We start from the raw sequence: 26,750 nt of genomic DNA on the forward strand, positions 1-26,750 counted from the left end.
TCCAGCCAACTCAGATCCTTCAGTTCATTGAAGCGAGGATCAACACAGCGGAGAGGAAAGCGTTCTTGCCAGAGGACAGGGCAGAGATCCTATGTGCATTGGCCAGACAATTACAATTCTGGTCGCCGCATCTCAAAAAAGATATAATTGCGATATAAAGCAATTAATCTGCTTGCAGAGTGTTAGACTGAATCGGCTTGACAACGACACTCGCAAAGATGTCGGTTATGTGTTATATTTGGGTTGTAAGTCTAACTTGGCAGGATAATGAAAGTTATTAAGTCAAGTCAAGCCGATTTTGTCTAACACTCTGCAAGCAGATTAATTGCAGTTCATCAGTAATGACTGGTTGGCCAAATTTTCTGGCTTTTTGCAGTGAAAAAATCTAGGAAATAGGCATATATATTACACAAAAACATTTTCTTTGAAAAGAGATCTATTTTAATCTACATGAGCGCACATTTCATAGAATTTAAAAAATTTCAAGGACGGAGGTGGATCGTTCATGATTAAAAACTTGATACATTACATGGTGGTAATGTTACCCGAAAATTTATGAAACGTCCCACCTTCTCCTTCAACAAATTGTCTTGGTATTTTTAAAGAAAACTTTGGTAGAAATAACAAAAAGGAACCACGTGTTCCATAGTGAGGAATCATAAGATATAATTTAATAAACATTAATACGGGATATTCTGGGAGTTGGGATTGTTTGTCAGAATAACTGCTGAGCATTTTGCTACGTTTGCTGCATTATGATTTTATGTTCATGGAGATGTTTTCCTCATTCAAAGAAAGTCATTTCTGGTAATTCAGATCCTAGTCTCTAATGAGACCATCCTTTCTTGGACATATCGCATCCTCATTTGTTTATATGTTACTTCGTTATATCTGTTCGATGTAAAACGCCTTCCCAGGCGCCAATTTCAGTTACACTGTAAACCGATGTGATATCCCTGACGAACGTCGGTATATAAAAATATTAAATAAAATAAATAAATAAATATCTAATACATGAATGTTGCTGGAATGGCATATACTTAAGTTCCAGTGAAGTCTCTATCTGCCAGAAAGGAAGCAATTTCCTAATACCCCTCTCTTTTGATGGATGCAGAGGGAAGAAAAACAGCTGGAGTTATCCATAGATGCTCTCATCAACCAAGTGGCCGATCTGAAGAACTCGCTAGCTAGCTTCATCTACAAATTGGAGAATGAATATGAACGTCTTGCATGGTAAGAGAAGCACAAAATTAATTGCACTTGTATCTACTCTGCTTCCTTCCCTGGCTCTGTCTTGATCTCTCGGTACTGATGCGTGCTTTCTTCCCTGCCTGTCTCCATCTTATCTCTCATTACCAGTACGGTTATTTTATGTAGTCCACTAAGCTTCCCTGCATATTCTTATCTCAGTCTCCCTTAACATTGGTTCATGCTTTGTCCTGGTCTTTCCCCATTTCTGTCTGTCTCTCTCTCACTGTATTAGTACATTCTCTGCTTCCCTACCTGTCCCCCATCTCTCTCAGTACCAGTACATGTTCTGCATCCTAGCTTGTTTTCTTATCTTTCAATACTGTTACATGCTCTGCTTTCTGCTTGTCTGGCTCTCTTTGTACTGGCATGTGCTCTCCCTTATCTGTATCTTTCATGAACATGCTCTATGTCCCTGCCTTTCTCCGGTCTCTCAGTAACCGTATATTTATTTATTTATTTATTTATTTATTTAAACACTTTTGTATACCGAAGTTCGTATGGACATCACATTGGTTTACATAAAACAAAGGAAGCAAAGGGAGTGGAAATGGAAGAAAAATTACAATAAAACAATTAATTGATTAAATATGAGGATATAAGAACGAAGAGGAGGGAAGAGACAGGTGGATAGGAGAGGGGGGTGAACGGTAGAGAAAAAGTTAACTGGAGAAATATAAGATAGCGTACAATCATAACTTTCGTGGGGGGGAGTATATACATAGTAGGGGTATGTACAGAAGAGGGGAAAATGGTCGGCGATTAGGAGTGGCGATGTCTTATGAGAAGGCCTGTTTGAAGAGCCAGGTTTTTAATTTCTTTTGAAGGTTTGGGTGCAGGGTTCTAGATGAATGTCAGAGGGCATCGAGTTCCAGTGATAGGGGCCAGCGATGGATAGGGCGCGGTCTCTGGTGGAGCTAAGGCATGTATGTTTGGTGGGGGGAGTGAATAGGGTGCCATTGTTGGAGGATCTGGTGAGTCTGGAAGGAGTGTGAAAACATAGGGAATTGTTTAGCCATTGCATGTCAGGGTTGTGTAGGGTTTTGTGTATTAAGGTGAGGGTCTGTATAGAATTCTAGATGAGATGGGGAGCCAATGTAGGTCTTTAAGGATGGGGATGATATCGTATTTACGAGAGTTGGTGAGAATATGGGCAGTTTTGGAGCATCTGCAAGAGTTTGAGGGATGAGGCAATATAGCTTAAAAAGAATGTATTAAGGACCTGGAAAGCAGGTCTAGGAGAGGGAATCTCTGCATCAGAGGAATGTCTGAGAGTCCAGAATATGCCGATTGCATGCAGGTGGCGATGAGCATTTGCTTGGCAGTTCTAGGCAGAGCAGAAGATGTCAGGTGTCTCAAAGTGAGTTAGACAATTCTTACAGGTGCTTGGCGAAACCGAGGGGAAATGTGCCTAGAGACATTATAAAAGCCCTCAAACACTACAATTTATCTATATCTTCCTAGTAATCCACTTTATTGACTCTTGTTTTGAATTAAATTCTGTATAAAATCTGTAGCAAATTACTTCTATCAAACAAAATTACAATGTAAAATCAAAACACATAAATCAAATTAAAACAGATAAGTTCCAGTAAACAGATAAGTATAGCAAGATTAATGGATAGAGTACAGTAAAGAAGTTTTAGGTGCGATGTGTGTGGAAGCTGGCGCTGCAGAGTTTGAAGCCTGGATCGCTTGCTGTGACCTCTGGAGTCCTCTCCTGGGGGCTGCCGGGTCATGTGTTCTTAACTTTGTAAGAGTTGCCAAGATCGTGGGCCAGGCACAGCAGTTTTCGGTTCAGAGAGCCCGCAGAGTTTGGGAATGCTGCTGGGATCTACAGTGGCCACCTTAGATCCAGTCCAAGGGCCAGAGCAAACGTGAACCTTATAATCCTGTCTCGGTGGTCACCCGAATTCCGAGACTATGAAGGCAGCCTTTTTTTCCCATTTTCAATGAAGGAAAGTCTTGTTTGGTGAGCAACACCTTGGAATTTATTGAAAGGTGAGAGTTTGGAGCCCCCTTGTGGATCTTAATCATGATGGATACAAACTTAAGAAGGCACTCAAAACCTGGAGGTGTCCAAAAAGACCAATCTCCTATTTTGGAGGATCTTTTACAACTATCAGTAGCACATATGTGTCAGGAGAACATACAAACTTTCTCAGCAGAAATCTTTTGGATTCAAGTGAATGGGAACTCAGACTAGTTGTCTTTCAGATGATAGTGAACTAGAGGGGATCTCCCTGAAGTAGATCTCATGGTGATTTGCAGATGGAGAGAATTAACGTAGGAAAAAGAGGTTGTGGAGGAAACAGATTTTTTTAGGGAGGAGTATTTGCAAGTTAGAATGATTTATAGACTTAAATCTTATTTTACGATGCTATTAAAATAGTCTCTAAATCAACCTTGTGATTTATTAAAGTTGGCCTCTTATTTGGTACAACCAGAGGTTTTGCATAGCAAGATGGTGCATGCTGAGGCATTTTCAAATCATTGTGTTTCCTATCTTAAAAAATGACCCCCTTCACATTCAGATGCTAAAGGCTACTGCCCGATCTCAATACTTCCCTCTGTTGGGAAAGTATTAGAGAAGGTGGTGATGTCTCAGTTAACAGACTTTGCAGAGGACAGTGCTGTTCTTAGTGTTTTTCAGAGCAGTTTTAGAAAGGGACACAGTACCGACACCTTATTGATCTCGGTATCTTATTTCATCTAGAGTGAATTGGATCAAGCCACTCAGTGGTTATGGTACTACTTGATGTGTCTGCAGCCTTTGATTCTTTCACACATTCCTTGTTTTTACAAAGCTTTTTGATATTGGAATTAGGGATAAGGTGGGTTGTGGTTCTCTTAGTTTTTGATGGGAAGGGTTCAGCAAGTGAGACAAGTTTCAGAGTGGGTTGCTCTTAGCTAGAGTGTACTCCAGGGCTCTTCGCTGTCTTTGTTACTGTTTAATATTTTTATGAGTCCCTTGTGTAATAAGCTGAAGGAGTTGGGAATCTTTTTTAGGTTATTTGCAGATGACCTGCAGCTACTTTTTCTGGTCTGTTCTACAACGGAGGAGGTTGTTAGGTCCATTTCTGCCTCAGTGGAAATGGTTAATGTATGACTGAAAGAGAATGAGCTAGTTTTGAATATTGCCAAGAAGGAAATCTTACCGGTTACATATAGGGCAGAATTTGATTTTTTTTCCCTAAAATTTCAGTAGAGGGCTTTGAGATTGGTCCTATTGAGTCAGTATAGGATTTTGGAGTATACTTTGATAAGTCTTTTAATTTGCAGGTTCATTTACGTCGGGTGGACAGGAATGTTTTTTTTAGATTACGTAAATTGCGTCACCTGAAATTCATTCTGCAAATTCAGGATTTTAAAACTTTGTTTCATTCTTTCGTTTTAATGGTGGTGGACTACTGTAATGCCCTTTATAGTAGGTCCGTAAGTGCCATTTATGTGTTTTACAATTGCTGGAAAATGCAGTGCTTGATTGGTGGATGGTTGTGGTCTGAGAGATCACGTTTCTCCAATTTTGCAAGATCTTCACTGGCTGCCAATCGAGCAAAGGGTCACATTCAAGATTTTGATGTATCGTCGTATCTATGGGACAGGTCCAGCATATTTAAAGAGATTATCTTTATATGAACCACCTTGTTTGCTTTATTCTTCAGGACAACAGCTATTCACTATCTCTAAGGTGTCATCAGCTAGTCTACAGCACTATAGGTAACCCAAACAATAGCTTGAAAAGTAGAAAACAATCACAAAAGTATAGATTCAGCTATATAGAAAGAACTCTGTAAAAGAGGATGTCCTGCAACCGTCATATATTGCCACGGTATACTTTCTGGTTTATATTGTGAAGCCCGTGGAGCACTGGGCTTGTCTAATCATAGGTTGCATGGACATCTGATATTCTCCTTCCGGGGCTATATCACAAGTGCAAGCACTGTATAATGTGAAACAACTAATGCGTGCACTTATCTCGATCCACAAGGAAGCACTTCAGGACTGTACATGCTATCCAAAGCACACCCCCATCACCCCAACGCAAGGACCATCGGACTGTGCCACCGCTGCCTCCACGAATGCCGGCGCCGGCCAGCACAAGTGCGTCAAAGCATCGGATGTACAGCCATGCGTCGAAGCATACCTCCACCAAACACAAGAAGGCCTCTCTGGTCGACGCACCAACGCAAAATGGCGTCGGAACCAAAGCACTATACATCGACGCACATCCCTGCCCAGAGTCTTGCACCACCCATGCATCCACGACCCTCCGGCAGTGGTGATCAGCATGCCAAGGAACGACTGGACCTCACTCCACTTCTGTACCTGCTGGACTCAGACGCAGGTCCTGCTTCAGAAGAGGGGTCAATGGGATTTCTCAGTCTTCTCTTGTCTTCTCAGATTTGTCCTCCATGTCTTGACGCAGGCACTCTACACAACACCTGCAGGAACTCTTGGCCAAACAGGTCAAAGGGCCTCCTACGAAAGATCAGATGATGTCTTGTTACAGAGGTCCAGACTCATACATCCTCCTCGCGACGATACCACCAAGGGCCGCCCCCAAGGAACCATTGCCTGTCTCCCATGACACCTTGGCCTCCCAGACAATGTCTCAGATTTCCAGGATTTTGACTCAATTCCTCTCGACGGTTGAACAGCAGGGTGCGGACAAACGCTCTGGCAGGTCACAAGCCCCTTCTCCCCTCGTGGCTTCACGTTCACCTGGACAGGAGAATCTTAGCCCGGGGCCATGTTCCATCAGTCCTCCTTTGCGGGGCTCCCCGCCCAGGGATGTCTCGCCTCACTAGTCTCCATCCATCTCTCCAGTATCTTCAACCGGCTACTCTTCAGATCCCCCAGAGGAGCAGCCTGAGATGGTCTCCCCTCCAGAGGATCTCTCTTATTCAAAATTTGTAGAGAAGGTAGGAAACAGACTTAACATTGAGACCAGAAAGGTGCCGGATCCCCGGGTGGAAGTCCTCAGCATACTAAACATTTTTAAGGTGCCCTCACATGCCGACTTGGATGCAATGGTGACCGGGACATGGGAGTCCCTCTTCTCCAGACCAAGACGTTGCGCAAGACTGACCTCAAATTTCGAATGAGGAGGTCCCCCTTCTATAGCATCCTCCAACTTCCTCTTGCATCAGTGGTCGTTGAGTCGGCCATGAAGAGGGCAAAAAAAGACACGACTGCACTCCAATACCCCTCCGGGGAAGGACTGCAAGTACCTAGACGATTTTGGCAAGCAGGCCTCTCAGGCGGGCATGCTCAATACAAAAATCCAACAACACCAATTTTACATCACTCAGTATTTATAGGAGTGTCTGCAATCGCTAAAATCTTTACTCACGGCGGCTGCACCGGACAACCGCCTGCCTGACCAGTTCCATGATCTGGAGGAAGGCCTCCAACACTTGCTCCGCACTATATACAAAGCCTTCGACCCATCCACCCGAGCCACAGCGAGTGGCATTGTGGCCAGACGATTAGCGTGCCTCTGCGCTAGTGCAATTAGAGAAGATGTGCACGAGAAGTTGGCCGACCTCCCATGTCTCCCCAACAACCTGTTCGGGGGATACGTTGCGCGAAACAGTGGCGCAACTCAAAGATCAAAATGTTGCTGTCATGTCACTGACAATGCCCTCTGATCCCGCATCCACAAAGCGGTACTACCCCAGTTACAGAAAATCCTACTTTCAGAGGCGATCTTACAGACTATACCCACCCTTCCGTCTGCAGTCTTACCCGCCAGCCCAGGTGCAATCTCCTCAGCAGCTGCAGAAGTGCTCATGCCAGTGAACCACATGACAGCCACAACCTCCCCCCAATGGCAACACCCCCAAACCCCCTTAAAGTTTTTTAGAGAATCCCAGGCTGCCTCTACTGCTACCTGTTGGAGAGAGACTTTCCTATTTCCTCCCCTCGTGGGAAACAATCACCTCTGACCGTTGGGTGCCAAAGATCATTAAGGAAGGCTCACCCCCAACTTCAAGTCCACACCATCTCTTCCCCACATGGTATGGACAAAGCAGGTCGACTCACTCAGCAGCCGCTCCCTGAGGGGTCACTAAGCTTCTTCAATGTTCCATCCGCCGAGTCCCTGCCACTCCATCAAGGATTGTACACTCAGTACTTCCTTATTCCCAAGAAATCGGGAAGCCTATGTCCCATCCTGGATCTCTGGTCTCTCAACAAATTCCTGGCCAGAGAGAAATTCAGGATGACTTCCCTCAAATCCATATTGCCCTTCCTACGGCCCAATGATTGGATGTGTTCGCTCGACCTCAAGGATGGTACTCTCATATCCCTATGCACCCTGCATCCTGGTGGGTACCTATGCTTCCAAGTCAGTGGACGCCATTTTCAATACAAGATGCTCCCCTTTGGCCTCTCATCAGCCCTGAGGGTCTTCACCAAGTGTCTAGCAGTAGCTGTGGCCCACCTACGGAAACAGGGAATCCAACTCCTATAGTGTTCATTTACCTGACCGCTGCGATGGTCAGGGAGTTCAGATCATTATCTCCCCTTGCAGAGAGTTCAAAAGGATCATTATCTGTGTTCTCCACACACACAGAGAGTTCAATTCCGGAGCCTATGCTCTGGGGCAGAAGGCCGGCGCTTCTGTAATAATCTACAACTTCTTGTCTTAATGAATAATTTTTATTAGTAAAATGCAAGAAATGAATATATAATTAGTCTTTCTTAGAAGCATAGTGCATCTAACAGTGACGTTCTACCTAGCCTGCTCTGCTCTCTTGCTTCTTTCCCCCTAATACAAGATACATTATTGTCTTATATACATGTATGGCTGACAGCGTTTTTTTCTATTTTGGGATGGCTCCCTTATTTGGAGTGGAGAATTACTGAACCTTTTACCTAAACTAATGATGTCAAAATACCGTTATTTTAGTACACTCCCTTCTTTCCCTGTTCAGTAGCTAGGCCTTGAAGCATCAGCAAATTTCTACACAAACTGCTTCTGCTTCTCACCCCAAGGTCTTCCTTGCCTGCTTATAAAAACAAACACATTCTTTTCTCTTGTGCAAAACTGTTTCATTAATTTCATTATTTAATTATTTAATCCAGGTTATTTTCAATAGCAACCTAATACTTAACTAGGAACTGAACAAATTTGAGATGAAGGCAACAATCCAGCAGCAAGAGGGGGCCTCCCAGTCTTTCGATCAAGTGTCACATGAATGATTTTTTACCTGCCGGAGAGAAGTTCTACATGTGTATCTGATGCAAAGAGCTTCTGTCTCTCAGGGAATGAGTCTGGTCTCTGGAGGCTAGAGTGGCAGACCTGGAGGAGCTGAGGCAGACAGAGAGGTGGTTAGATGAGACCTTCAGGGACATAGTAGCCAAGTCCCAACTTCAGGCTGGCAGCCCTGATGCTGCCTTGGAGGAAGAAGATCTCTTGATCAGAGAGCATCAACCTGATGCAGCAGGAAGTGATCCTGTAGCAAGGACCTGCTCTCCAGGCAATGCATTGTCCTTTCGCACTGAGGATATCTCCCCAAGGCCTACTGCCCAGGAGGGAAGAGTTAGGTCGGCCGTCATAGTTGGTGATCCAATTATTAGGAATGTAGATAGCTGGGTGGCTGTTGGGCGTGAGGATCACCTGGTAACTTGCCTACCTGGTGCGAAGGTGGCGAACCTCACGCATCACCTAGATAGGATTTTAGACAGTGCTGGGGAGGAGCCGGCTGTCGTGGTACATGTGGGCACCAACGACATAGGAAAATGTGGGAGGGAGGTTCTGGAAGCCAAATTTAGGCTCTTAGGTAGAAAGATTAAATCCAGAACCTCCAGGGTAGCTTTCTCTGAAATGCTCCCTGTTCCACGCGCAGGTCACCAGAGGCAGGCAGAGCTCCGGAGTCTCAATGCATGGATGAGACGATGGTGCAAGGAAGAGGGATTCAGTTTTGTAAGGAACTGGGGAACCTTTTGGGGAAGGGGGGAGTCTTTTCCGAAGGGATGGGCTCCACCTTAACCAGGGTGGAACCAGACTGCTGGCGCTAACCTTTAAAAAGGGGAGAGAGCAACTTTTAAATTAGAACAAAGGGGAAAGCTGACAGTCACTCAGCAGCGCATGGTTCGGAGGGAGGTATCTTCAGAAGATACTAATGATGCATTAGAATTAGGGCATCCCAACAGTGAGGTTCCAATAATAAGAAAAGTAGTCCAAGTGCCTGTAATTAAAAACTCACCTGAGCTAAAAAGATTCCAATTTATCCCTATCAATTAAAAAGCAGAATGAAAATGCAAACAAAAAATACACTTTGAAATGTTTGTATGCTAATACCAGAAGTCTAAGAAGTAAGACGGCAGTGAATGATAACATAGACTTAATTGACATATCAGAGACATGGTGGAAGGAGGATAACCAATGGGACAGTGCTATACCAGGGTACAAATTATATCGCAGTGTCAGAGAAAAGCATCTGGAAGACGGTGTGGTGCTTTATGTCCGGGATGGCATAGAGTTCAACACGATAAAGAGCCTGCATGAGACTAAATGCACAATTGAATCTTTATGGATAGAAATCCCTTATGTGTTGGGGAAGAGTATAGTGACAGGAGTATACTACCGTCCACCTGGCCAAGATGGTGAGACAGACAGTGAAATGCTAAGAGAAATTAGGGAAGCTAACCAAATTGGTAGTGCTGTAATGATGGGAGATTTCAAATATCCAAATATTATTTTTATTTATTTAAGACTTTTTTATACCAACATTCATATGCATATCACATTGGTTTACGTTGAACAGGTGAAACAGTTAACTTAGGAAAAGGAATTAGAAGATTACATGAAACAGGGAGAATTAAAACAAGTATAAACCTAAGGAATAAATAAGCTAGAAGATAATGGAATAGCGGGTTGGGGGGGAAGGGGACTGTGAGGGAAGATTATGGGGATGAACCATAATAAAGTGGCTTCTTTAGTTGGGTGGGAGAAGGATAAGTGCCATGGCGAAAGCATGGGGTAGCAAAGGAGAAGTTATGTAAAGGCTTGTGTGAATAGCCAAGTTTTTAGTTTTTCTTAAAGGTCAGGGTGCAGTGTTCTTGGCGTGTGTCTGGGGGCATTGAATTCCATAAGGATGGTCCTGCTGTGGACAGTGCCCGTTCTTTCGTGCAGATTTGATGGGTAAGTTTGAAAGAGGGAATGTAGAGGGTTCCTTTATAAGTGGTTCTGGTAGGTCTATTCGATGAATTGTAGTGCAAGGAGTCATTTAGTCATTGAACACTTTGGTTATGAAGGGTCTTATGGATGATAGAGAGACTCTTGTGGAGGATTCTGAAGTGGATTGGAAGCCAGTGGATGTCCATAATTATAGGAGTAATATGGTCTTTTCTGCGAGTGTTGGTGAGGATTCTGGCCACAGCATTTTGAAGTATTTGGAGAGGTTTGGTTGTGGTTGCAGGAAGACCTAGGAGGGAGGGTATTGCAATAGTCTATTTTGGAGAAAAGTGTGGCTTGGAGAACTGTACGAAAGTCGTTGAAATGGAGGAGGATTTTTTAATAGTTTTAATACTTGGAGTTTTAGAAGCAGTCCTTCATGGTGGTGTTAATGAATTTTTTTAGGTTCATATGGTTATCTAACATGACACCCAGGTCTCTGACATGTTGGGCCCTAGTTACAGGAAGGTCGGGGGGGGGGGGGGGGGGGGGTTATGGTGCTCAGGTGAAATGATTAGGAGTTCTGTTTTGGATGTGTTAAGGGCAAGGTTGAGACTTGTGAGAAGGTGGTTAATTGAGGTAAGGCAGTTATCCCAGATCTTGAGGGATTTGGGCATAGATTCAGTAATGGGAATGAGGATTTGGACGTCATCCGTGTAGATAAAGTGGGTAAGACCTAGGTCAGTAAGGAGTTGGCAGAGGGGCAGGAGGTAAATATTGAATAGTGTCAAGGAGAGGGATAAGCCTTGGGGGACTCCCCGTGTTAAGTTTAGATTTTTTATTACCTATTCTGACCTTGTAGTGTCTTTTGTTGAGGTAGGATTCAAACCAGCTGAGGGCAGTTCCTGTGATGCCAATTTCTGAGAGCCGGTTTAGAAGAATGTTGTGGTTGATAGTGTCAAATGCTGAAGATATGTCTAGTAATGCAAGTATGAAAGATTGGCCCTTATCCAATCCTTTGAGGAGGGTGTCTGTGAGGGAAATTAGAAGGGTTTCAGAATTATAGAATTTGCGGAAGACAAATTGGGAAGGGAATAGGAGATTGTGTTTTTTGAGATGATCAGTGAGTTGGAGGTTGACAACTCTTTCCATGAGTTTTGCTATGAAAGGGAGGTTGGAGATTGGCCGAAAGTTTGCTGGATCTGAGGGGTCTAGGTTTGGCTTCTTCAGTATAGGTTTAAGGGTGGCTTGGTCAGTGCAGCGGGAACATATCCTAGGGTGAGGGCGAAGTTGATGATATCCGCTAGGGGTTTGGCGATTACGTTTGGGATAGTTAGTAGTGATTTCATGGGGATGGTATCGGATGGGTGAGAAGAAGGTTTCATTTTCTTTAGGAGAGATTCAATTTCCAAGGAGGACGAGGTTTCGAAGGACTCCAGGGTAGCTATGGGGTTTGTGGAGGTGGTGTTGAAGAGTGAAGTGGAGGGTGTAAATCGCAGCAGAAGCTTGGAGATTTTGTCCTGGAAATAGTCTGCAAGTTCGTCACATTTGATTTTGGCGTCGTTGTCTGAGATGAGTGGTGGAGCAAATGAAAAGAGGGCTTTAGCAATATATTGAAAACTATGGATTTTGAGAGCGTAAAAGTCTCTCTTTGTTTTAAGTATAAATGTTCTGTAAGTGTGGAGGGTTGATTTGTAGTCAGCCAGCAAAGAGGGGGGGAGGTCTTTGCGCCATTTCTTTTCCTTAGATCTTAGATCGTGGTTAAGTTTTTTTTAGTTCAGCAGTGAACCATGGTTTATTTGTATTGCGAGCAGAGTTTAGTTCGATGGCCTTTAATGGGCAGATGTTGTTAGCGATGTTGTTGGTAATATTATTCCAGGAGGCGAGGGCCAAGTCTGGGCTGGAAAGGTCTATTTTATCAATGGTTTCCGTGAGGGAGAGAATTAGGTCCTCCTTGTTGCAGGGTTTTCTAAAGTATATAGTATTTTTGTGTGTGGGAGGGGGCTGGTTATTTATTTTATGGTAAGGTTGGTTTTTATGAGTGAGTGGTCAGACCAGGAGACAGGAGTGCAGGAAGGGGTTTCGGCGGAATAGAAAAGTGAGTTAATAAAGATTAAATCCAGGGTATGGCCAGCCTTGGGAATGAGGGTGGTTATAATTTGTTTGAAGCCCATGGTGTTGATGGATGATAAGGCTTCACAGTTAAGGGGTAGGGGGATAGTATCTACATGGAGGTTAAAGTCCCCAAGGATGATGGTTGGGATGTCCATATCTAAATTGTCAGCTATGAATTCAATGAAGGGGGAGGCGTTATTATCAAGAAGAACTGGGGGGTATAGGCTAGGCAAACTTGCAATTGGGTTGATTTAAAAAGGCCAATTTCGAATTTAGGGGAGGTGTAGATGGTCTGAGAGATTAGTCTGAGTTCCTTTTTGGCAGCCAGTAGGAGGCTTCCGCCTCTTTTTTTTTTTTTTTTTTTTGTTTGTGCCTAAGAAGAGAGAAGATGTCATAAGTTTGTGTAGGAAGTTGGTTCAGGAGGACTAAATCAGTGTGTTTGAACCATGTTTCCGTTATAGCGCATATATCGGGTTGGGTATCAAGCAGGAGGTCGTTGAGGATAGGTGTCTCTTTAGTTAGGTCTTGGGAATTGATGAGTATATGAGAGAGGGCCGTGAGGCCAAGGAATTGAGTGAGTGGAGATATCATGATAGGCAGAAGTGATCTCGAGTTGGGGGGCAGGAATAGTTGTTAGAGGTTTTTTGTTGTGGTGGGGGAGGTGTTTGAGGATGGGAACAGGGTAAGTTAGCATGTCTAATTGGTGGGGTGAATATGTGGCGTAGGAAGCGACCAATGTTAGTGAATTTCCAATGTATAGGTGGAATTCCAGAAGAAAGATGGCCGGGGTACTGAAACAAGGGTTTAAGTAGTGAAGAGAGGAAAAGGAGGTAAGTAAGCAATTAAGTGGAAGTGAGGGGTGGAGGGATATGGAGTAGTGAGCAGTTGAGTAGAATAGTAATAGGAGAGGAGGGCAGGGGTCCTATATTGCTTGAAAAGGCAGAGAGAGGAAGTGATAACAGGTCCTCTTTCTGGGGTACCAACGGGTTGAGGATGGGGAGCTGGCTTACAAAAGGGGGCTGCACAAAGGGGCGCACCCCTTTGTTGCGCTCCTTCGGCGCACGGCGCTGCAGGTAGGAGCCTTGATTTAAAGGGCTCTGGGGTCGCTCGCTGATGAGTTCGCCGATTGGTCGAGGAGGCTCGGAGGAGGCAGGGCCTCGGAGTCTTGTGGAGGGGGCCTCATGCGTTGATCGGAAGGCCTCTGGAGGGGACGGTAATGAGCCTCGGGAGTCAGTCGGCAGTGCGGCTGCAGAGAAGGGGCTCTTACCCCAATGGGTGGTGCAAGCCAAGGACGTCCAGGTTGAAGGGGAAGCGCCGCCGATAGGAGCCTTGCTTTAAAGGGTTCTGTGGTCACTCGCTCATGAGGTCGCCGCCGTTGCGCGTGGTCGCCGATTGGTGGAGGAGGAGGGCCTTGGAGTCTCGTGGAGAGGGCCTCAGGTGTCGATCGGAAGGCCTCTGGAGGGAACGGTCACGAGCCTCTGGAGTCGGTCGGTGGTGCGGCTGTGAAGAGGGGCTCTTACCCCGATGGGTGGCGCTGGGTAAATGTAACATCAGGACATGCTAGAGAGATAAAGTTCCTGGATGGAATAAATAGTTTTATGGAGCAATTGGTTCAGGAACCGACGAGAGAGGGAGCAATTTTAGATCTAATTCTCAGGGGAGCACAGGATTTGGTGAGAGAGGTAACGGTGGTGGGGCCGCTTGGCAATAGTGATCATAATATGATCAAATTTGAATTAGTGATTGCAAGGGGGACAGTAAGAAAATCCACGGCTCTGGTGCTAAACTTTCAAAAATAAAATTAGAAAAATTGTTAGAAAAAAAACTGAAAGGAGCAGCTACAAAAGTAAAAAGTGTGCAAGAGGCGAGGACATTGTTAAAAAAAAAAAACCGTCTTAGAAGCACAGTCCAGACGTATTCCACACATTAAGAAAGGTGGAAGGAAGGCAAAACGATTACCGGCATGGTTAAAAGGGGAGGTGAAAGAGGCTATTTTAGCGAAAAGATGTTCATTCAAAAAATTGGAAGAAGGATCCAACAGAAGAAAATAGGATAAAGCATAAGCGCTGAGAGGCTAAGAAAATTTGAAAAGAGGTTGGCCGTAGAGGCAAAAACTCACAGTAAAAACTTTTAAAAATATATCCGAAGCAGAAAGCCTGCGAGGGAGTCAGTTGGACCGTTAGATGATCGAGGGGTTAAAGGGGCGTTTAGAGAAGATAAGGGCATCGCGGAAAGATTAAACGATTTATTTGCTTCGGTGTTTACTGAAGAGGATGTTGGGGAGATACCCGTTCCGGAGAAGACTTTCATGGGTAATGATTCATATGGACTGAAGCAAATCATGGTAAACGTAGAAGATGTGGTGGGCCTGATTAACAAACTGAAGAGTAGTAAATCCCCTGGACCGGATGGTTTATACCCCAGTGTTCTGAAGGAACTCAATATGAAATTTCAGATCTATTAGTGAAAATTTGTATCCTGTCATTAAAATCATCCATTGTACCTGAAGATTGGAGGGTGGCTAATGTAACCCCAATATTTAGAAATGGCTCCAGGAGCAATACGGAAAATTACAGACAAGCTAGCCTGACTTCAGTGCCAGGAAAAATAGTGGAAAATGTTCTAAACATCAAAATCACAGAACATATAGAAAGACATGGTTTAATGGAACAAAGTCAGCATGACTTTACCCAAGGCAAGTCTTGCCTCTCAAATCTGCTTCAGTTTTTTGAAGGGGTTAATAAACATGTGGATAAAGGTGAACCGGTAGATGTAGTGTATTTGGATTTTTGACAAAGTTCCTCCTGAGAGGCTTCTAGGAAAAGTAAAAAGTCATGGGGTAGGTGGTGATGTCATTTTGTGGATTATAAGCTGGTTAAAAGTCAGGAAACAGAGTAGGATTAAATGGTCAATTTTCTCACTGGAAAAGGGTAAACAGTGGAGTGCCTCAGGGATCTGTACTTGGACCGGTGCTTTTCAATATATTTATAAATGATCTGGAAAGGAATACAACGAGTGAGGTGATCAAATTTGCGGATGACCCAATTATTCAGAGTAGTTAAATCACAAGTGGATTGTGATAAATTGCAGGAAGACCTTGTGAGACTGGAAAATTGGGCATCGAAATGGCAGATGAAATTTAATGTGGATAAGTGCAAGGTGATGCATATAGGGAAAAATAACCCATGCTATAGTTACACAATGTTGGGTTCCATATTAGGTGCTACAACCCAAGAAAGAGATCTAGGTGTCATAGTGGATAACACATTGAAATCGTCGGTTCAGTGTGCTGCGGCAGTCAAAAAAGCAAACAGAATGTTAGGAATTATTAGAAGGGAATGGTGAATAAAACGGAAAATGTCATAATGCCTCTGTATCGCTCCATGGAGAGACCGCACCTTGAATACTGTGTACAATTCTGGTCGCCGCATCTCAAAAAAGATATAATTGCGATGGAAAAGGTACAGAGAAGGGCAACCAAAATGATAAAGGGGATGGAACAGCTCCCCTATGAGGAAAGACTGAAGAGGTTAGGGCTGTTCAGCTTGGAGAAGAGCGGTTGAGGGGAGATATGATAGAAGTCTTCAAAACCATGAGCGGATTTGAACAAATTAATATAAATCGGTTATTTACTCTCTCAGATAATAGAAGGACCAGGGAGCACTCCATGAAGTTAGCAAGTAGCACATTTAAAACAAATCAAAGAAAGTTCTTTTTCACTCAGTGCATAGTTAAGATCTGAAATTCATTGCCAGAAGATGTAGTTACGGCATTTTGTTTAACTGTGTTTAAAAAAAGGTTTGGTTAAGTTCCTAGAAGAAAAATCCATAAACTGCTATTAATAAGCATTAGTAATTTGGAATCTATTTAATGTTTGGGTACTTGCCAGGTATTTGCAAGCTGGATTGGCTTCTGTTGGAAACAGGACGCTGAGCTTGATGGACCCTTGGCGTGGCTCAGTATGGTGTATCTTATTTTTTATGTTCCTATGTACGAGTAAGAATTATTCTCTACTATTCCTTCATATTGTTTGTCACCAGCTCCTGGTAATTGGAGAGGTGGTTCTATCAGCGAGTCTGCTTTTGAGTTTTCAAGTTTGTTTTCTGTGGTGTTAATATTTTGGTCACGTTTTAGTGCTTTGTTATTAGAATACTGGGATTTTCTCTGGACTGCACCACATGTAAGTAGCTGTGATGATGGCCAGAAAATGCTGTGTGTCTGCCTCTTTACTAGTGGGGGGAACACTTCGTTGTGCTTATACTCTAAACTGGAGTTGGTGCATAATTTGCAGGGAAGTCCTCAACTTGACAATTCCTGGTGTCTGTCTGCCTGCCTCCCTGTTCGTGCAATCCCAGGAGTGCTCTGCCTCCATATGTGTGTGCGTCCATGTGAGTTACTGTGGTTTCCTCTGTGCTCCTGCACTCTCACTGCCTTTCTCTGTGTGTGCATGAGACAGGGTTACTGTTCAGTCCCGGGCAGTGCGTGCGTGTGTGTGTCCCTGGGTGCTCTGCCTCCATATGTGTGTGCGTCCATGTGAGTTACTCTGGTTTCCTCTGTGCTCCTGCACTCTCACTACCTTCTCTGTGTGTGCATGAGACAGGGTTACTGTTCAGTCCCGGGCAGTGCGTGTGTGTGTGTGTGTCCCTGGGTGCTCTGCCTCCATATGTGTGTGCGTCCATGTGAGTTACTCTGGTTTCCTCTGTGCTCCTGCACTCTCACTACCTTTCTCTGTGTGTGCATGAGACAGGTTACTGTTCAGTCCCGGGCAGTGCGTGCGTGTGTGTGTCCCTGGGTGCTCTGCCTCTATATGTGTGTGCGTCCATGTGAGTTACTGTGGTTTCCTCTGTGCTCCTGCACTCTCACTGCCTTTCTCTGTGTGTGCATGAGACAGGTTACTGTTCAGTCCCGGGCAGTGCGTGCGTGTGTGTGTCCCTGGGTGCTCTGCCTCCATATGTGTGTGCGTCCATGTGAGTTACTGTGGTTTCCTCTGTGCTCCTGCACTCTCACTGCCTTTCTCTGTGTGTGCATGAGACAGGGTTACTGTTCAGTCCCGGGCAGTGCGTGTGTGTGTGTGTGTGTGTGTCCCTGGGTGCTCTGCCTCCATATGTGTGTGCGTCCATGTGAGTTACTCTGGTTTCCTCTGTGCTCCTGCACTCTCACTACCTTCTCTGTGTGTGCATGAGACAGGGTTACTGTTCAGTCCCGGGCAGTGCGTGTGTGTGTGTGTCCCTGGGTGCTCTGCCTCCATATGTGTGTGCGTCCATGTGAGTTACTCTGGTTTCCTCTGTGCTCCTGCACTCTCACTACCTTCTTTGTGTGTGCATGAGACAGGGTTACTGTTCAGTCCCGGGCAGTGCGTGTGTGTGTGTGTCCCTGGGTGCTCTGCCTCCATATGTGTGTGCGTCCATGTGAGTTACTCTGGTTTCCTCTGTGCTCCTGCACTCTCACTACCTTCTTTGTGTGTGCATGAGACAGGGTTACTGTTCAGTCCCGGGCAGTGCGTGTGTGTGTGTGTGTGTGTGTGTGTCCCTGGGTGCTCTGCCTCCATATGTGTGTGCGTCCATGTGAGTTACTCTGGTTTCCTCTGTGCTCCTGCACTCTCACTACCTTCTCTGTGTGTGCATGAGACAGGGTTACTGTTCAGTCCCGGGCAGTGCGTGTGTGTGTGTGTGTGTCCCTGGGTGCTCTGCCTCCATATGTGTGTGCGTCCATGTGAGTTACTCTGGTTTCCTCTGTGCTCCTGCACTCTCACTGCCTTTCTCTGTGTGTGCATGAGACAGGGTTACTGTTCAGTCCCGGGCAGTGCGTGTGTGTGTGTTCCTGGGTGCTCTGCCTCCATATGTGTGTGCGTCCATGTGAGTTACTCTGGTTTCCTCTGTGCTCCTGCACTCTCACTACCTTCTCTGTGTGTGCATGAGACAGCGTTACTGTTCCGTCCCGGGCAGTGTGTGTGTGTGTGTGTGTGTGTCCCTGGGTGCTCTGCCTCCATATGTATGTGCGTCCATGTGAGTTACTCTGGTTTCCTCTGTGCTCCTGCACTCTCACTACCTTTCTCTGTGTGTGCATGAGACAGGGTTACTGTTCAGTCCCGGGCCGTGCGTGTGTGTGTGTGTGTGTGTGTGTGTGTCCGTCCCTGGGTGCTCTGCCTCCATATGTGTGTGCGTCCATGTGAGTTACTGTGGTTTCCTCTGTGCTCCTGCACTCTCACTGCCTTTCTCTGTGTGTGCATGAGACAGGGTTACTGTTCAGTCCCGGGCAGTGCGTGTGTGTGTGTGTCCCTGGGTGCTCTGCCTCCATATGTGTGTGCGTCCATGTGAGTTACTCTGGTTTCCTCTGTGCTCCTGCACTCTCACTGCCTTTCTCTGTGTGTGCATGAGACAGGTTACTGTTCAGTCCCGGGCAGTGCGTGCGTGTGTGTGTCCCTGGGTGCTCTGCCTCCATATGTGTGTGCGTCCATGTGAGTTACTCTGGTTTCCTCTGTGCTCCTGCACTCTCACTGCCTTTCTCTGTGTGTGCATGAGACAGGGTTACTGTTCAGTCCCGGGCAGTGCGTGTGTGTGTGTCCCTGGGTGCTCTGCCTCCATATGTGTGTGCGTCCATGTGAGTTACTCTGGTTTCCTCTGTGCTCCTGCACTCTCACTACCTTCTCTGTGTGTGCATGAGACAGGGTTACTGTTCAGTCCCGGGCAGTGCGTGTGTGTGTGTGTGTGTCCCTGGGTGCTCTGCCTCCATATGTGTGTGCGTCCATGTGAGTTACTCTGGTTTCCTCTGTGCTCCTGCACTCTCACTGCCTTTCTCTGTGTGTGCATGAGACAGGGTTACTGTTCAGTCCCGGGCAGTGCGTGTGTGTGTGTCTCTGGGTGCTCTGCCTCCATATGTGTGTGCGTCCATGTGAGTTACTCTGGTTTCCTCTGTGCTCCTGCACTCTCACTACCTTCTCTGTGTGTGCATGAGACAGGGTTACTGTTCAGTCCCGGGCAGTGCGTGCGTGTGTGTGTCCCTGGGTGCTCTGCCTCCATATGTGTGTGCGTCCATGTGAGTTACTCTGGTTTCCTCTGTGCTCCTGCACTCTCACTGCCTTTCTCTGTGTGTGCATGAGACAGGGTTACTGTTCAGTCCCGGGCAGTGCGTGTGTGTGTGTCTCTGGGTGCTCTGCCTCCATATGTGTGTGCGTCCATGTGAGTTACTCTGGTTTCCTCTGTGCTCCTGCACTCTCACTGCCTTTCTCTGTGTGTGCATGAGACAGGTTACTGTTCAGTCCCGGGCAGTGCGTGTGTGTGTGTGTCCCTGGGTGCTCTGCCTCCATATGTGTGTGCGTCCATGTGAGTTACTCTGGTTTCCTCTGTGCTCCTGCACTCTCACTGCCTTTCTCTGTGTGTGCATGAGACAGGTTACTGTTCAGTCCCGGGCAGTGCGTGCGTGTGTGTGTCTCTGGGTGCTCTGCCTCCATATGTGTGTGCGTCCATGTGAGTTACTCTGGTTTCCTCTGTGCTCCTGCACTCTCACTGCCTTTCTCTGTGTGTGCATGAGACAGGGTTACTGTTCAGTCCCGGGCAGTGCGTGTGTGTGTGTGTCTCTGGGTGCTCTGCCTCCATATGTGTGTGCGTCCATGTGAGTTACTCTGGTTTCCTCTGTGCTCCTGCACTCTCACTACCTTCTCTGTGTGTGCATGAGACAGGGTTACTGTTCAGTCCCGGGCAGTGCGTGCGTGTGTGTGTCCCTGGGTGCTCTGCCTCCATATGTGTGTGCGTCCATGTGAGTTACTCTGGTTTCCTCTGTGCTCCTGCACTCTCACTGCCTTTCTCTGTGTGTGCATGAGACAGGTTACTGTTCAGTACCGGGCAGTGCGTGTGTGTGTCCCTGGGTGCTCTCTGTGCCCGGATTCCTGTGCCTCCTGGGCTCTGTATATGTGTGCAAAGCTTATTTTGTTTCTTGGTTTGCTACAGGCCCTCTGTGCTTGACAGCTTTGCACTGCTTTCTGGACAACTGAACACTCTGAACAAAGTACTGAAGAATGAGAAAACGCCACTGTTACGCAATCAGGTGCTCATCCCGCTGATACTGACTCCGGAGCGTGACGACGAAATCCTGGTGAGGGGCATGACATTCACTTTAAAGGGGGCATTTCTAGCCTGTGTGGGCAGGGGCCTCCCATGGGGCAATACCATGACAAGAGTCCTAACAAAGTTACTAGCCAGGTAGACTTGGAGAACGGCACCATTTATCCTTGGGAATTGGCAGTGTACATCAAGACCCCCTTCAAAGACCAGATCCAGGCATTTAGCCTGCTCCACCTTAAGGCACAGCTCTGGAGGGAATCCTTTTTCCAGGCTGCTTCCCTGAGCTGGGGATTAAGAGAGTGATTTTGTTGCAAGATATGGTGACTTTTTCAACCAAATGGAGATTTTACAACTGTGGATGCGACAGGGAATAATTTAGCTACAAATCTAGCGACTTCTCACAGGTGTAACATTTCTATCTGGTTCCTGTAGAAGCAGGAAAGTGAAAGATAGACCCCCATTCCTGCTGGTTCTGTCTCCCTCCGCCCCGCAGAAGCTGCTGCAATTTCAAAGAACAAATCACAGCCAGCAACATTAAATACATAAAGCAGGAGCTGCAACTTTATCACCTTAAGATAGACTGACAGCAGCAGACAAACAGAAAACAAGGAGACAGCTAAGTTTTATCATCAGTAGCAGCAGTACCAACCGTCTGGAACAACATGCTCCCAGACCTCAGACAAGAACCTTGCACGCAGACATTCAGAAAGAAACTCAAGACATGGCTATTTCTACAAGCCTTCCCTGATCTATGACATCCCCTACTGCTACAACTAGGTATATGATACCATGTATAGTTGATTACAATCAGTCCTCTATACTAGTGTTTATTATAACCTTATGTATATATCTTTTATTATTTATGTCTGAGACTAAATATTACCTATTTCTATGCTAGCCATTACTCTGGCTTTTCCTCCTCACAGGTCAAGTGCCCCTGTTTATTGTAACTTTTCACTCTCTTCTTCTCTCCTAGCCTATTGTTCAAGTTGTTGTTAATGTTATTGCACCACTGTTTATTGTAAACCGATACGATATAATTGGTATCATGAGTGTCGGTATAAAAAAGCCCTAAATAAATAAATAAATCAGTAATTTATACATATTTTTTTTTTTTGTTTTGCTGTTCTGCTGGTAGTCAGGGGAAGTTCTCTGCCCTGCAAATAAAGTCTCTGTGTTAGCTGCATGGGCTGATCTCAGTGCCATGGGTCATGGATAGGGCAGGAGTGAAGAGGAAGTGTAAAGGTGACTGCTGCAGACTGGGTAAGGGCTGGCAACAAGTGCAGAACTTTACATGATGATGCTTTACAGCCCAGGGACGTGAGCACATGAACAGCAGTAGAAGTATATGTGTATGTGTCTGTATGTGTGTGTATATATCAGTGTCAAAGTGTGTGGGTCAGTGTCTGAGCATGTCTCATAAAGTGTGTGTGATTGAGAGAATGCAAGTCTGTGTGTGTGTATATATATATCAGTGTCAAAGTGTATGGGTCAGTGTCTGAGCATGTCTCATAAAGTATGTGTGTGTGACTGAGAGAATGCAAGTCTGTGTGTGTGTGTGTGTATGTATATATATATATATATATCAGTGTCAAAGTGTGTGGGTCAGTGTCTGAGCATATCTCATAGAGTGTGTGTGTGTGTGTGTGACTGAGAGAATGCAAGTCTGTGTGTGTGTGTATATATATATATCAGTGTCAAAGTGTGTGGGTCAGTGTCTGAGCATGTCTCATAAAGTGTGTGTGTGTGACTGAGAGAATGCAAGTCTGTGTGTGTGTATATATATATATATATATATATATATATCAGTGTCAGTGTGTGGGTCAGTGTCTGAGCATGTCTCATAAAGTGTATGTGTGTGACTGAGAGAATGCAAGTCTGTGTGTGTGTATATATATATCAGTGTCAAAGAGTGTGGGTCAGTGTCTGAGCATGTCTCATAAAGTGTGTGTGTGTGACTGAGAGAATGCAAGTCTGTGTGTGTGTATATATATATATATCAGTGTCAAAGTGTGTGGGTCAGTGTCTGAGCATGTCTCATGAAGTGTGTGTGTGTGTGAGTGAGAGAATGCAAGTCTGTGTGTGTGTGTGTGAGAGCCATCCCGCTTTCCCCACCAATCTTAGGCTAATGCTACTCAGGGCCAGTGAAGAATTACTGTGCTGCCCCCCCCACCCCCATATTCACCAATTCATTCTCCTCCCTCTAGTAATCTAAACTTTACAATTTGATATTCCTCCCTACCCAGGTGGCCAGTGCAAGGCTATTAGATTCTCTAGGATAACTTTAAAGCCCCCATCCCAGCTCTCTGCGGGCGCACACACACACACACACAGACTTAAAAATTATAATAGATTTAACGTTTAAAAGAACATTCAGAGCACAGACGTCACTTCCAGCAGCAATCTGTATATGTTTACATGCACTACTGTGGCACCAACCAGAAAACCCAGCAAAAATACCCATATTGTATTAGGCCTATTGTAACACCCTCAGAAAGCTATGACTGACCAGTTACAATATAGTAAACTTACTATACCAAATTAGCACTAAGTGCCAGCATTCAAACAATAAGATTCTTACCTGTTAAAAAGTAATGCTGCAAATATTACACCAGGTCCTAAAATACCAATAATCCTCCTATTAGGAAAACAGAGCAAGCCAGGCTGCTGTAGATGCCTACACAGAAAGTATCCGCTAGTAGAAAACCAAACATGCAGAACACACAGTCATCACTGAATACAGAGTGAAAACAAGAGACCATAACGTATAAATAAACTATCCGCTAGTAGAAAACCAAACATGCAGAACACACAGTCATCACTGAATACAGAGTGAAAACAAGAGACCATAACGTATAAATAAACTATCCACTAGTAGAATACACACATGCAGAACACAGTCATCACTGAATACAGAGTGAAAACAAGAGACCATAACGTATAAATAAAGTATCCGCTAGTAGAATACCACACATGCAGAACACAGTCATCACTGAATACAGAGTGAAAACAAGAGACCATAACGTATAAATAAACTATCCGCTAGTAGAATACCGCACATGCAGAACACACAGTCATCACTGAATACAGAGTGAAAACAAGAGACCATAACGTATAAATAAACTATCCGCTAGTAGAATACCGCACATGCAGAACACAGTCATCACTGAATACAGAGTGAAAACAAGAGACCATAACGTATAAATAAACTATCCGCTAGTAGAAAACCAAACATGCAGAACACACAGTCATCACTGAATACAGAGTGAAAACAAGAGACCATAACGTATAAATAAACTATCCGCTAGTAGAATACCGCACATGCAGAACACAGTCATCACTGAATACAGAGTGAAAACAAGAGACCATAACGTATAAATAAACTATCCGCTAGTAGAATACACACATGCAGAACACAGTCATCACTGAATACAGAGCGAAAACAAGAGACCATAACGTATAAATAAACTATCCGCTAGTAGAATACCGCACATGCAGAACACAGTCATCACTGAATACAGAGCGAAAACAAGAGACCATAACGTATAAATAAACTATCCGCTAGTAGAAAACCAAACATGCAGAACACACAGTCATCACTGAATACAGAGTGAAAACAAGAGACCATAACGTATAAATAAACTATCCGCTAGTAGAAAACCAAACATGCAGAACACACAGTCATCACTGAATACAGAGTGAAAACAAGAGACCATAACGTATAAATAAACTATCCGCTAGTAGAATACCGCACATGCAGAACACAGTCATCACTGAATACAGAGCGAAAACAAGAGACCATAACGTATAAATAAACTATCTGCTAGTAGAATACCACACATGCAGAACACAGTCATCACTGAATACAGAGTGAAAACAAGAGACATAACGTATAAATAAACTATCTGCTAGTAGAATACCACACATGCAGAACACAGTCATCACTGAATACAGAGTGAAAACAAGAGACCATAACGTATAAATAAACTATCCGCTAGTAGAATACCGCACATGCAGAACACAGTCATCACTGAATACAGAGCGAAAACAAGAGACCATAACGTATAAATAAACTATCCGCTAGTAGAATACCACACATGCAGAACACAGTCATCACTGAATACAGAGTGAAAACAAGAGACCATAACGTATAAATAAACTATCCGCTAGTAGAATACCGCACATGCAGAACACAGTCATCACTGAATACAGAGTGAAAACAAGAGACCATAACGTATAAATAAACTATCCGCTAGTAGAATACCGCACATGCAGAACACAGTCATCACTGAATACAGAGCGAAAACAAGAGACCATAACGTATAAATAAACTATCCGCTAGTAGAAAACCAAACATGCAGAACACACAGTCATCACTGAATACAGAGTGAAAACAAGAGACCATAACGTATAAATAAACTATCCGCTAGTAGAATACCGCACATGCAGAACACAGTCATCACTGAATACAGAGTGAAAACAAGAGACCATAACGTATAAATAAACTATCCGCTAGTAGAATACACACATGCAGAACACAGTCATCACTGAATACAGAGTGAAAACAAGAGACATAACGTATAAATAAACTATCCGCTAGTAGAAAGCACACATGCAGAACACAGTCATCACTGAATACAGAGTGAAAACAAGAGACCATAACGTATAAATAAACTATCCGCTAGTAGAATACCGCACATGCAGAACACAGTCATCACTGAATACAGAGCGAAAACAAGAGACCATAACGTATAAATAAACTATCTGCTAGTAGAATACCACACATGCAGAACACAGTCATCACTGAATACAGAGTGAAAACAAGAGACCATAACGTATAAATAAACTATCCGCTAGTAGAATACCGCACATGCAGAACACAGTCATCACTGAATACAGAGTGAAAACAAGAGACCATAACGTATAAATAAACTATCCGCTAGTAGAATACCGCACGTGCAGAACACAGTCATCACTGAATACAGAGTGAAAACAAGAGACCATAACGTATAAATAAACTATCCGCTAGTAGAATACACACATGCAGAACACAGTCATCACTGAATACAGAGTGAAAACAAGTGACATAACGTATAAATAAACTATCCGCTAGTAGAATACACACATGCAGAACACAGTCATCACTGAATACAGAGTGAAAACAAGAGACATAACGTATAAATAAACTATCCACTAGTAGAATACCGCACGTGCAGAACACACAGTCATCACTGAATACAGAGTGAAAACAAGAGACCATAACGTATAAATAAAGTATCCACTAGTAGAATACCGCACATGCAGAACACACGGTCATCACTGAATACAGAGTGAAAACAAGAGACCATAACGTATAAATAAACTATCCGCTAGTAGAATACCACACATGCAGAACACACAGTCATCACTGAATACAGAGTGAAAACAAGAGACCATAACGTATAAATAAAGTATCCACTAGTAGAATACCGCACATGCAGAACACACGGTCATCACTGAATACAGAGTGAAAACAAGAGACCATAACGTATAAATAAACTATCCGCTAGTAGAATACCACACATGCAGAACACACAGTCATCACTGAATACAGAGTGAAAACAAGAGACCATAACGTATAAATAAAGTATCCGCTAGTAGAATACCACACATGCAGAACACACAGTCATCACTGAATACAGAGTGAAAACAAGAGACCATAACGTATAAATAAACTATCCACTAGTAGAATACCACACATGCAGAACACACAGTCATCACTGAATACAGAGTGAAAACAAGAGACCATAACGTATAAATAAAGTATCCGCTAGTAGAATACCACACATGCAGAACACACAGTCATCACTGAATACAGAGTGAAAACAAGAGACCATAACGTATAAATAAACTATCCGCTAGTAGAATACCACACATGCAGAACACACGGTCATCACTGAATACAGAGTGAAAACAAGAGACATAACGTATAAATAAACTATCCGCTAGTAGAATACCACACATGCAGAACACAGTCATCACTGAATACAGAGTGAAAACAAGAGACATAACATATAAATAAACTATCCGCTAGTAGAATACCGCACGTGCAGAACACACAGTCATCACTGAATACAGAGTGAAAACAAGAGACCATAACGTATAAATAAACTATCCGCTAGTAGAATACCGCACATGCAGAACACACAGTCATCACTGAA

At 44.3% G+C, this 26,750-nt stretch overlaps 1 protein-coding gene across 4 annotated transcripts in view; it reads left to right on the top strand.

Moving 5' to 3' along the window:
* MED8 (mediator complex subunit 8) overlaps positions 1 to 26,750 on the top strand; it is an 82,783-nt gene that overhangs the window by 1,507 nt on the left and 54,526 nt on the right. For all 4 annotated transcript variants that reach the window (XM_029618793.1, XM_029618795.1, XM_029618791.1 and 1 more), the window contains exons 2-3: positions 1,115 to 1,233; positions 20,437 to 20,581. In XM_029618793.1, the coding sequence (XP_029474653.1) occupies positions 1,115 to 1,233; positions 20,437 to 20,581 (264 nt within the window). The remainder of the gene's footprint in view (positions 1 to 1,114; positions 1,234 to 20,436; positions 20,582 to 26,750) is intronic.

Source organism: Rhinatrema bivittatum, chromosome 10 (genome assembly GCF_901001135.1).
Source record: "Rhinatrema bivittatum chromosome 10, aRhiBiv1.1, whole genome shotgun sequence".
Lineage (NCBI taxonomy): Eukaryota > Metazoa > Chordata > Amphibia > Gymnophiona > Rhinatrematidae > Rhinatrema > Rhinatrema bivittatum.